The 12,873-nt window shown below is 36.4% G+C and overlaps 1 protein-coding gene and 1 long non-coding RNA gene across 5 annotated transcripts; one reads left to right on the forward strand and one right to left on the reverse strand.

The window, feature by feature from the left end:
- Window positions 1-5,133: 5,133 nt before the first annotated feature.
- Window positions 5,134-6,458, reverse strand: LOC311296569. Of its 4 annotated transcripts, none has more exons than XR_014628622.1 (7): window positions 6,372-6,458; window positions 6,208-6,239; window positions 6,060-6,107; window positions 5,696-5,813; window positions 5,469-5,530; window positions 5,269-5,360; window positions 5,134-5,180 (listed from the first exon to the last, which is right to left on the reverse strand). It is a non-coding gene; the product is annotated as an uncharacterized lncRNA (long non-coding RNA). The 4 variants fall into 4 exon arrangements; XR_014628623.1 differs by having other exon boundaries at window positions 5,459-5,530; XR_014628624.1 differs by having other exon boundaries at window positions 5,447-5,530.
- Window positions 6,459-9,162: 2,704 nt separating this feature from the next.
- Window positions 9,163-12,248, forward strand: LOC311305076 (uncharacterized protein; the record flags this gene model as incomplete). Its single annotated transcript, XM_084432544.1, has 8 exons — window positions 9,163-9,578; window positions 10,019-10,121; window positions 10,262-10,519; window positions 10,937-11,123; window positions 11,223-11,471; window positions 11,635-11,806; window positions 11,943-12,092; window positions 12,176-12,248. The coding sequence occupies exons 1-8, from the start codon at window positions 9,547-9,549 to the stop codon at window positions 12,246-12,248; spliced, it is 1,224 nt and encodes a 407-aa protein (XP_084288670.1). The 5' UTR covers window positions 9,163-9,546.
- Between the last annotated feature and the right edge of the window lie 625 nt (window positions 12,249-12,873).

The following is a 12,873-nucleotide window of genomic DNA, read 5'->3' on the forward strand; positions in this document are numbered from 1 at the left end:
TCATTCACACTGACAAGCAGCCTTTGGAGTTTCATCATTGGCAGCTGCCAAGCCACTGCCTAGCAACCAAATAGAGTACCCTAGCAACCGTTTTGCAAGACCTATATCTCTGCATCAGAACATCGTATAGAGATGGTGGTTGGCTCTTTTGACTCATGCTAGCAAACAGGACTTCCAACATGCTACACATGCTAGCTGTGAATAGCTACATGCTAACTGCAATTAGCTTAGGGTAAACATGATAAAAAACAACTGTTCTAGCATCATGCTAGCAACATGTTAATTATGCTAGCATCTTGTTAAAACATCCTAGAAAATTGCTAATAATGCTATCATCATGCTAATAACATGCAAGCAACATGCTAATCGTGCTGACATCATGCTAGTAACATGCTAATCATGCTGGCATCATGCTAACATCTTTTGCTAAAAACATATTAGCAACATGCTAAGCATGCTAGCATCATGTTAATCGTATTAGCAATATGTTAATCATGCTAACATGATTCTAGCAACATGCTAATCATAGTAAATCATGCTACATTGTGATAAATTCTGGTAAATAATGTTAGAAACATGGTAAATCACGGTAAATCATGCTATAATGTGATCATTCATTGTAAATCATGTTATAAACATGGTAAATCATACTAGAATGTGGTATATCATGGTATCACAACATTGTTAATTGTGTTAGCATGTGTCCAGGGCCGAGTTTTGCCACTGCAAGCACCACTCACATTTTCTTCAGGAAATGTACATTCGAGTTTATAGTTATTATTACAGTAAATACACGTAACGTGTAACAATGACACTGTACAATAAAGTGTTACCAAAAAACCTGTAAAAAAAAATACATTTATCAAGTTTTTAGAAATGTACACAGTATTTGTGTTTGTTTCATATGATTTCAAAAAACTTTTATACTATTTTCTACAAGTTTAAAAACATTCATGTGGTTTATGTAAAAAAGTAATAACATATTGTCCTTAAACACCCATATATGTGAGACTACATCTGAATTACGTTAATCAAAATTGCAATTACAATTATCATTTTAAATTAGAATAATAAATAAATAAATGCTCATTATGTTTATTTTTTCCAGGTCAGTTTATGTTAAATTCGATGGAGAAACTCAACAAGCTGAACATGACAGAATCATCTGAGCAGAAAAGAGAAACTAAGAGCATCAACATTGTGCCGTCAGTCATTATTACATCAGGACTGAAACCACATGAACTACTGGAATCTCATCAAATGAATGGTTGTTGTTTTCAGTGGAAAGAGTTTCTCATTTCCCCAGATTAGTGTGTCAACATGCCCCATTACTAGATCAGTGTGTGTTGTTAATAATGCGCTGTTTTCCCCTGTGCAATAACAGTGAAGATGAGAGTGATTTGTGTGGAGAAATGAAGCAGATGTTGACTGGAGTAAAGTGTGAGTTCTGCTCTCGGCCTCATATCTGGTGTCGTCAGACCTCAGGTGTGAATAAAGCTGAAATGAATGAAACACTCGGCTGATGTTTGTCTCTCTACTGGAGTCACACACACATCTAGTTTAGCAGAAGGAAAATCTAATGAGAAAGAGGACAATCACTGCTTTGACTAGTTGTCTGTGAAGAACTCAATATTCTTATTGCTCTTTGATGTCTGAATGTTAAGATTAGTTTTGTTTGATTTGTTCTTGTAAATTACAAAAATAATAGTTGAACAGAAAATGATTGCTGTAAAGTTTTGACATTTGAAAGGCCGAAGCTGATGAAAGGTTAAACTGGTCAGGAAGGATTTTTTTAATGGAACATTGTTATTATTATTTTTTATCTACAATGTGAATTAATGTTGTTTACCAGTAAAATTGTAAATATATATGTGAGAAAGAGAGGAATCAAACTTGTATTTATAACTTTAATAGTGCAAAATATGAAAATGCAGATATTAACATTTTGTCTTGTGCAAAAGTAATACACTTGAAGCACATTCTGACATTTATTTCACTGAAATGAAAAGAGTGAATCAGTTTAAATCATCCATTAACATCTAATGATCAAAAACACAACGCTGACAAAACAGATTACAGTCCAATAAACAGACTTACAAAGAGTAACAATCAAGTCAGCCTTTATTTCAAAGTCACCTCATTTACAAATATTACATAGAACATTGTTCTGGTGATTTATCATTTCATAAACAGAAAACACAGCAGATTATCAGAGATCAGCATTAAATCTCTTTCATAAAGAAACTCAACATGTACAAAATGGAAACTGAACTCACACACAGTTTTACTTCAATGAAAATCTGATGTTATATGTAATAATTCAAGATCCCAAAGCAAATATGTGGGAGTTTAACATGATTGAATCAAAGATGAAGTTAAATCAAGCGGAGCGCAGAGGTTCATGTCCTCCATCACATGAGTTTCACTTCAGTCGTTTACTGGCCTCTGTTTGACAGCTCTACTGGTTTCAACATTTAACTGTTTTCTGTGTGGCGTTACCTGCTCTTCACAGGTCAAATGAGCAGCCGAACACAGTGATGGACGAGACTCGACCAACATTTCCAGAGCCGATAAGCAGAAAAGAGTTATATGCGTTCATACATTATATTTAAAGGTCCCATTCCATGGATTATTTTTATTATTATTTTTATTATTTTATCATGTTTCCAGGGGTGCCCTTATAATGTTAGTATGTTTTTTAGATCAAAAATTGTTATAATTTAGAAATAAAAGGCATATTTCCTAGCCTGATTTCATTCCCTGGTTTGAACACTCTGTTTGAAGGGGCGTGTCTGCTGTGAGACTTCAGTGTAAACGCCCTCTGCTGTGATTGGCTGAAATGCTTGCATATGAAATATCTGGCATTACATGTGGAACTATCTGGAAAACTTTTACTATTACAGCTATTATACGTTTTTACTATTACAGCTATCGGGATTAACGAATCGTGAGAAGTTTAAGTATTTAGATCTCTTTCAATCACATAAAAAATTGCAGTGATGAGCACTGAGCAGATGACAGCCTGTTGATCGCGTGAAAAAAGATCTTATCATTGCAACACAGTTTCTGCACTCACTAATGATTTCACCAATGCAAACATGAGGCATATAAATACAGTAAGAGCTTCGTTGTGCAGTGTAACAGCGTCATTGATTTCATAACGAGTTTTGGCAAGTGTCCATATAAACTCGCGCTGTGTGATTGACAGCTTGGACGATTGGAAAGGGATTGTTCTTTGATCGCTTTCTGTATATTAATCACAGTTTAAGTTAGATTATTTTCATCCTACTAAGAGAAACGATGTGAAGTTGATCGCTACTTCCATAGTAAATCACTACTTACCGCTTGCTGGAATATAGTTGAAATTGTCCCCTTCGTCAGTATGAAACGCTGAGAGAAGCCTGCTTGATATTGTCCCAGGTTAGAAAAACAGTCCGTGGTGAAATGGACAGAGCAAACTAACTTCGAATTAAACTTTTGCGGTATCCGATTATAGATAAACATCAACCATCTGTTGACATTTCGCCATCAATACGCCTGTATGGAACCACTGCATGAAAAGAGGTGTATCCGGACCAGTATACTCCTGTATACACTGCTGAAATTCGGAAGAATCCAGGAGTATACTGGCCGGATAGCTCAAATTCCATGGGTCTGTATATGTCCGTATACATCCGAAATGATACCAAATCGGATGTATGTTGTGGACGTATACTCCCGTGCTACAGCCATTTGTTGCCATGGCAAGTAATCCCTCAAAGGATTTTTCAAGAGAACATTTTCACACCTTTGTGCACCTTTTGGCCTCCCCCCCATTGGTCCTTTTCTTTTAAAACCACTCCCATTACCCAGACCACTATTGGAGGACAGGACACATTGAAAACCCAGGAAAGTGATTTGATTGGTTACTTTTAGAACATAACCCACCCTAGGCCTTATTGCACAGTGATTTGATTGGTTATAGGCCAGCTATGCAGATATTGCTCAGTATACACTAAACCCCCCTTACCCCAATTTTAATACATTCAAATATAATTTTAAAAACACACACAAAGAACAATGAGAAAGTCTGACATTTTTATTAAGGTAAATAAAACATTACAAAGAGCATTATAAACAAGCATTAAAAAGGAATGGGGGAACACAAATATTTGAGGGGATGAAAATGTAAAGGAACAAAAACAAATATAACATGAACATTCCAAAGAACATTATAAACATACATTAAAATGAATGGGGAAAAAGAAATGTTAACAAAGGTGTAAAGGAATAAAATACAAAACGTGGAGATCAGCAACATGCACATCAAAAAGGAACAAATATACAAAGTATACAATATAAAACGAGATCAATAAATAAATATAGAAATTAAAGTGTATATATGTAAATATTCATTTTTTCAAAGTGCCATGATGCACTGGTGGTGTGACGTAGCGTGGGTCAGCCTCTAGTCTGGTTTGTAGTACCTGGCAGAGAGCAGATACTCTGTGGTTCTGTTTGGTGGAGACCTCAGCATCCACACTGGCCTTCCATCAACAATACGCTGATTTCACGCAGCCGTTATTTTGAAATCGAAAGCGAGGCTCCGGTGGAAAGAAAACCGGAAGTGTCGCCTTTAATCATAGGAGAGTCTTGAATGCGATGGCGTATTGTTGTGTTTAATGATGTTGTGTCAATTCTAAAACTGTACATACATTTCTTTAATACTTTAGACTATATACAGTGAAATTCATTTATAAATAAAATATTTTTTTTTATATAATTCAGAAAGTAAAAAAAGAAGCAGGAATGAACTATATACATATCCTATATTGGATATTAACATCCAAAAGTGTAAATCGCGGCAGCAGCTTCAGGTTGGTAGTCCAAAGGCATTGTTGTTTATCTGTACTTCCGGGGTTTTTCCCACCGGAGCCTCACTTTCGATTTCAAAATGGCGGCTGCGTGAAATCAGCGTATAGCATCTTCATCAGACATCAGTTCTATTGTTGCAGTCTTCCACAGTTCCCTTTATGTGTTGGGTTTGTACAACACTGGACATGGTCTCCAGCAACTGCAAAACATGACAGTAATTTAACCACTAAAACACAGAGAGGAGGACAGTTACATTCTGAAGAAGAAAAAAAACAACAACTGCTTAACCAGTTTCCTCTGCAAAGTCTCAAAATACATCTTGCAACCTGTTGAATAAATCATAAATAAATGTAATGCTAATAAAACTAAGTAAAACAGAGGACATTAAAATGATTACAACATCTTTAAGATTACCTTTTGCACATTCAGGGTCAACGTCTGTAAAAGTTGTCCTTAATTCTTCGAAGAGGTAAGTGGTCACAGCCAGGTTATGTGATGAATTTATTCTGGGGGAAAAAGTTGCAGGCATCATTAATGAAATTCAGTTTTAGTATTTCAAATCCATATAGTGGTAGATTAAACTAACATTTACAGTATACAATACCCAGTCTTACCCGGTTTGTGGATCGTATTTGTGTGGGTTGTTCTCTGAATTATGGAGGCGCTTTACGGGTTCCTGTAAAGTTTGAAATTAAAAAGCGTTTAAATGGATTCACAATCTGCAAGAACCTCAAAAGTGAATTTTCAGTTTGAATAAGTTGGCCATCACAGTAAACATAAGAGACAAAACATATCAGTTCATAAGTCTTTAAGATGTCACTCAGCGCCTCTGATATCTTACCGGTTCGTGCCGCCTTCTGCCTATACAAGGCCACCAGTGCAGGTGTGTGTTGGTCAAGCACAGCATAGAACTGGTTCCGTATGTTGACGTTTGTAATGCGTTGGAACTCAGCACAAAGCTACAAAAACAAACAAAAATAATTATATAAAAAGACTAATACTCGATTTGCAACAGAAAACACATTTGTGATGCAACATGTTCCGTTAAAATACATTGTTGAGCAACATGGTCACATGCAAAATGATAGTTCTTACACACAGTGAATAGTGGCATTTGCTGTTCCATTTGAATGTGATACATATAAAAAATTTGGCAGTGAAATATGTGTGAAGAGTGGCAGAAAAGAGAAGTGAGTCTGTTTTACCTGTGATTCAATCCGAAGAGCCGGCCATTTCCCCAAGAAGTCCTTCACCTGCACAGATAAAACAATCAATATGAAACCAGTCAAATTATGCAATCAACCTCTTTAATGACAAATTAATGATACAGAATTTCAAGTGAATGTAACTTACCGATAAAGTTGCTCTCTGGTGACAATGTAGGTCTGCACATGCACACAAAAACAGACAGCAAGAGATTTAATTTTTAAGAGACGTTTGATTGATGCTAATGAATTAGACTCCAAATAAAAGAAATGGTGAAAAATAGTTACAGACTAAATTAACATTTGAGTCACCTTGATTTTGGGGATGCTCACTGCACTCCTTCCACTTAAACCTATAATGAAAAGACGTTTGTAAAGGGTTTAATAAAAACTTGCATAGTTCATTCGGTAACTATTATGTCCATAACCTTAACTTTGTTTGAGTAAAAGTTAACCTAACGTTAGCCACTAGCTCATTTGGGTGCATCAGCATGTAGATAACATCACATTGAACTTGCCAGAGCAGGGCGCTTAACACAAACAGCAGCAACACACTCAAAAACAGAAGGACTATCGCTTGCTGAAAAGAGGTATTGACTAACGTTAACATTATTGCCCTGCCACGACATTAACAGTACACAGGATATTATCTGTAACTAGCAGGCGGACTGACGGCAATCGCGCCCGCGGCACCGCGCTTGCAACTTAAAAATAGCCTCGTCTAAGTCAAATATCACGTGTAATATGATATTCTTACAATATTACAACAAGCAAAGTAGTTTTGAAGTGTTTTGGTTTACTTACAAGTTGTTTCATTCTTTTTTTTTTTTTTTTTTTTTTTTTTTTTTTATTAACAAAAATGTTCAGAACAAAACTGTTTGCCAGGGGTACAAACATTAAAAGAAATAAGATTACAGAGGGTATGCAAAAAACACATTAGATGCATAGGAATTTTTTCAGAATAGAATTTGTTTTTAAAGCCTTTGACTGTTTAAGATCATTGATAGTGGTGCTATAATGAGATAGCTCTTGTATAAATAGATTAAATAATGGCTTGCTGTCAGTCCACTTTCTTTTATGAATGTGAAATTTTCCTAAAAATAAAACAAGTTGTACAAAGAAAATCAAGTCCTTTTCCAAATTAATGTCCTCAAAGTAAAAAAGAACGTCCTTCTCCTGCAAACGTAATGATTGTCCTGTTTTCCTTTCAATAAAGTTTTGTACATTCATCCAGAACATTTTAGTAAACACACAGTGATAAAACAAATGTTCAATAGTTTCTTCATTTAAGCCACAGAAATTACATGCATACTCAATATCAATCTTAAATCTTTCTAACGTCTTCTTTGCCGGATAGTTGTTTCATTCTTGATACACGTCGCTCAAGAGGGTAGCCATCTTGGACAGATTTTTCAGGTAACGTCAGCTGCACGTCATGACGTCATATCACGTGATCGACAGTACACTTTAAAATAGTGAGTAAACCAGCGGTGTTCACTCAGAAACGCTGAGGCACACAAACATAAAAATACATAGGTTATTTGTTCATAGACATTAATAGTTTAAAGGTGGATTAAATCAGCAAGAGATTTTAACTGTAGTGACCTCGGTCTTCAATTCAGTGGAGTAGAAAAGCTCAGGTTCCTTCTACCTTTTTAATAAATATCAAGTCACCTTTATTTATACAGTGCTTTTTACAATACAGATTGTTTCAAAGTAGCTTTACAGAGATAACAGGAAAGTAATGCAAGACAGTTTGTTTCCAGAAGAAAATAGCTTCACAGTCCAGCTTAAGTCAGTTCAGTGGTGATTCATTTTGTTGTATAAATAAATAAATAAATTTAAATGTGGATATATATAGCCACTTTGGAGAAAACCGTGATGTCATCGTCCAGCTCAGCTCAGATCTCATATAATAGTGTCAACGCAGGCAGATCAATAATATTGTTGAATATTAAATTAAATTTCCCCAACTAAGCAAGCTAAAAGCCAATTGTAAAAAAGGTGACAATTGTTGTTGTCTGCAATTTGTAAAACTTCACAATAAAATTTGAGATATTCTGAAATGTTTGGTTCATTTTTCTTTATTTGTTCCATTAAATTTATTGCTGGGAAAAAAATTAATCGCGATTAATCGCATCCAAAATAAAAGTTTGTGTTTGCATAATATATGTGCGTGTACTGTATATAATTATTTTGTATATATAAATACACACATATGCATGTATATATTTAAGATTTTTTTTTTTTTATTAAATTATTTATATTTATATATAATATAAATTGTGTATAAATGTATATACAGTATATACATGCAGATATTTCTTAAATACATGCATATGTGTGTATTTACAGAATAATTATACACAGTACACACACATATATTATGCAAACACAAACTTTTATTTTGGATGCGATTAATTTTTTCCCAGCACTAATTAAATTCCTTTGTTTATTTCATTAAATATTCAGATGTTTTTGTGAACGTATATGTTCAGACTGGGTGTTTATTTTGTCCTGTTTTTATAAAAAATATTTGATTAAGAGACTTTTTTTCATGCAGTGGTTTTAAGGCCCTGACACAGGCGACGTGAGCCAACCCTAGAGTCGGCTTTAGTCATTGCTAGTTCTTTGACGTCGGTTTTGTGTTTCAGGTCCTTAAGAATTTATTTATTTTTCTGTACAAAAAGCTTGTTTGCTTTAGCCTATAGTAATCCAGAGATAATTCTCAACCCTGAAGTCCTCCCTGGCCACCCCTCCCTCTGAGAACAGCCAGCACCTTTAGTGTCAGTCATTAACATATGAAAGGTCTTCACACCTAACAGTTGTCAGTCCTCTCACACCCAGCAGTGTCTCAGCTGTATATGTCCGTGAAATTTCACGGATTCCTGTATATGTCCGCATATGTGAGGTTTCCGGGTTTATCTGGAAATATACTGTTCCATGTTACTCTGATCCGCTTTTTCCCGCATACATCCGGCAAACATCAAATTACACAGGAGTTTACCATGCCCGTATTTTGCCGGATTTGAGTCTTTTCATGCAGTAATTCTTTGTTTATTCCCATATATGTGTCTGTATGCAGGCTGCTGTGTGTTAGGAACTACATGAATTAAGTTATGTACAACTCTACTACCGGTACTTGCTGAAATTAAAGCTGCTCTGTCATTATCTGTCCTACATGATTGGCATAGTGTCACCGGATGTGTATTGACCCCTGGACTGTAATATGTAGTCATAGTAATACATGTCTGTTCATATTTAAAATTGTCATATTACAGCTATCCAAGTCAATCCATCCACCAGTTCCTTTGGAACCAATACTGAGGTGAAAGCAGAGTTTGGAGGCTTTACTTCAACACCGGACAAGACAAGGCCCCCACCTTTGAAAAGGAGACGCCTTGAGACATTGCTGGATGACACAGAGGATCTGGATGATGCTGAGGAAGAACCAGTTGACAGTTCTCAGTCAACATATCACCCCAGCATGTCTTCTTTGAGTGACTCAACCATTGTCAGGTGATCACTCACTGCCAATTAGACAAAAATCTGCATCTTTTACATATTTTCAAAAAAACTTTTTTCCTGGTTTACACACTAACTACAAATACGAATAATCTTCACAATCTACTCATTTTGTGATCTCAGAACATGGATTGATATTGCTGATGTGAATTCCTTTATTTTATAATACAATTCTTTAAATATTCTTTTTTAAATTACTTTGTAGTCGAATTGCTGTATTATGTATTATGTTTTATGAAAAGTTTCATCCTCCACCCACCCCACAGCCCTCCAACACCAATACAAGATATTGTCAAATATCTTGTATATGAAGATTGCCTCCTTGCTCTGTTCCATGACTGTCCAATCTGTCAGCGGACATGTGAGCTGGAGAAGCATGTCAGGGGAACATTTTTGTCAATCAGACAGAAATGTCCTTTCTGTGACTACTCCAGGCAGTGGAAAAGTCAGCCGATCATCGGCAGCACCCCAGCAGGCAACCTGCAGTTATCTGCTGCAGTACACTTTACTGGCACGTCATTTAGACAGATCAGCAAAGTAAGTAACAGTACATAAATGTGCATAAATGTAGCAAGAAGGGGATAAAAATATACAGCATTAATGGAAGTATGTGTGTGTAATTTCTAATGTCTAATTTCAAAACATAATCAACTCATCAAGATTTGGTTGTGTTACAGGTTCTGTCTGCACTCAAAGTCTGCAACATAGTAGAGAGCACATATTTCCTCCATGCCTCATCATTTATGGAGCCATGTGTTTTCGCTGTGTGGAAGCGGACCCAAGCAGACCTGATCCAGGAAACAAAGAGTAGGCCTGGGGGAGCCGAGCTTGGGGGTGACATGAGAGCCGACAGCCCGGGACACTGTGCAAAATATGGCTCTTACTCACTGATGGACCTCAACACGGGAAAAATTATTGATGTCCAGTTGGTGCAGGTGAGATTATGGCACATGCCCACTTAGTCCAAAAGGTACAGGATATTGTCCTGTACTTTTGTCATTTAATTGCTTGAGGATTGAGCACCCATTCACACTTTTTGAGGGTTGAGCCCGTTTGGACTACATGCTCACATAGAAATGGTAAAGTTTGATTTCCCCCAGAAGTCTAGGAGCCCAATAAAAACATTAAATTTATTTCTGAATTAGATTTTATTCATTTATGCTCACGTGCAAAACCTGAATAATTCACATAGTTTAAAATAAATCTATGAAAATAAATGTCACATGGTGAATATGACATTCTGACCTTCTGCATTAATCATTTATTTTAATATCTCACCTATGACAGAATGTTGATGTGAAATAGAAAAAAAATCATGTGTTTTTGCAATATTGTTTTCTCTAACCCCACAGAGTAACGAATGTGGCGGCAGTGCCAACATGGAGAAAGAGGGCCTGATTAGGAGTCTCGATTTCCTGGAAAAATCTGCTGTGAAAGTTGCATCAATTGTCACTGACAGACACTCTCAAATCCAGAAGTTTTTGAGAATTGAGAGGAACGATATTGAGCACTTTTATGATGTTTGGCATGTTGCCAAAGGTGAAGTAAATTTTAAAAATTGTTATTCACATGGTTCTTGAACTGTGATATACACGGTCCCAAGTAACAGACTTCCATTTGCTCATTCTCGCCATTCAGGTGTTTCGAAGAAAGTAGAGGCTCTGGCAAAGATGAAGGACTGCAATGAGTTAAAGAGATGGCAGCAGAGCCTGGGAAACCATCTGTACTGGTGTGCCATCTCTTCCTCATCGAGTGAAGAAGCTGTAGCTAAGTGGACATCGTTCAGTAATCATGTCAAGAACATCCACAGCCATGACAACGTCCTCTTCCCTGAGTGTCTGCACCCTGCCTTGGATGGAAGCCGCCCCAAAAAGTGGTTGAAATCAGGCATATAATCTCAAGATCATGTAGTGTACTGGTATCCATACCTTTGTTTGCTATAAATAATACAGATCAACATTAATTTGCCAACTTGTTTGTGCTATTGCACAACTTTCCTAAAAGTGAAAAGAATATTCTAATATTAATGCTATCAATATTTTAATTGCAGAATCAACGGCTTTGTTTAAACTAGAGAGGATTGTGTCAAACAAATACCTCTTAAAAGGTGTGGCAAAACTCAGCCCAAGGCACCAAACATCGGCCATTGAGGGTTTCCACAGCGTCATTCTGCGATTTGCCCCCAAAAATGTCCTCTTCTCCTACAGGGGAATGCTATGCAGGTAAACAGAATAGTCAATTTATTTGTTATTTGGAAAAGCACACACCTGTCTCTCACCTATATTCTTAGTTGAATCCAGGTTGGAATTTATTCATTTGTTTTTTTTGGATGGCCATTTTATATATTTGTGATTTCAGGTTGTATCTCGCTTCGCTGCATTTTAATGAAAATGGAAACAGGGACCAGCTGACGTCTAGAGACGAAACACCAGCATACAAGATCAAATACCCCAAGCACAAAGAAAGGAAAACACACGATCCAGCCACTGAAGAAAAAAACATCATATGGTGGATTAAAGACAAATCAATAATTGTTTTATTTTTATTTATTTTTTGGTACATACAGATTAATGATTATCTTTTCTTCCCAGCCTATGTGGACAACCTAATGCTTCTTCGACGAGGTGCTGCATGAACCTGCAAAATTCACTGTTCAGGAACTGAGGATCCCAGACACCCTGTGACACCTCCGTGCCAACGGCTTCGCCCACAACGCAGAGGCGAATTGCTAATGAGCTACTGCCGCTCTGCTGAAGCGAAGTCCCAGAAAACGGCACAGGTTTTGTGATTTTGGCTAAAAGCGGCATAATCATAATTTAAAGACCACTGAGAATGTTTAAAAATAGCTCAAAATATGATCAGAGTTTTGACTTATTTGAATCACAGATGTCACTGTGGGCCTCTTGGAACGTTTCTTTTTCACAAACCCTAACCTGATAAAGTGTTTCAGAGTGATCTGATTCAATATGAATTAAAATACAGAGGCGAGTTACATTAAAAATCATTATAGATATCCAGTGTCCATCCTCCCAGTCCATACTTTTATAGTTCATAATTAAGTGTTTTTATGCTGTGGTCATATGGCTAAGTGGCTACATAGACAATCGTCATCTAATTTACCTTACATATGACATTATATTACACTTCCCATATCTCCAAGAGCAATACAGTAATTAGATTTACTAATTACTTTTGTGTTACTTTGAAATCTCACTGAGTCCAGCCTATACCACAAGCAGAGCAAGACACCACATCATGAGGTCTGATTCAGGGTCAGTTTCACAAACAA

This window comes from Rutilus rutilus (genome assembly GCF_951802725.1).
Source record: "Rutilus rutilus genome assembly, chromosome: 1".
Classification (NCBI taxonomy): domain Eukaryota; kingdom Metazoa; phylum Chordata; class Actinopteri; order Cypriniformes; family Leuciscidae; genus Rutilus; species Rutilus rutilus.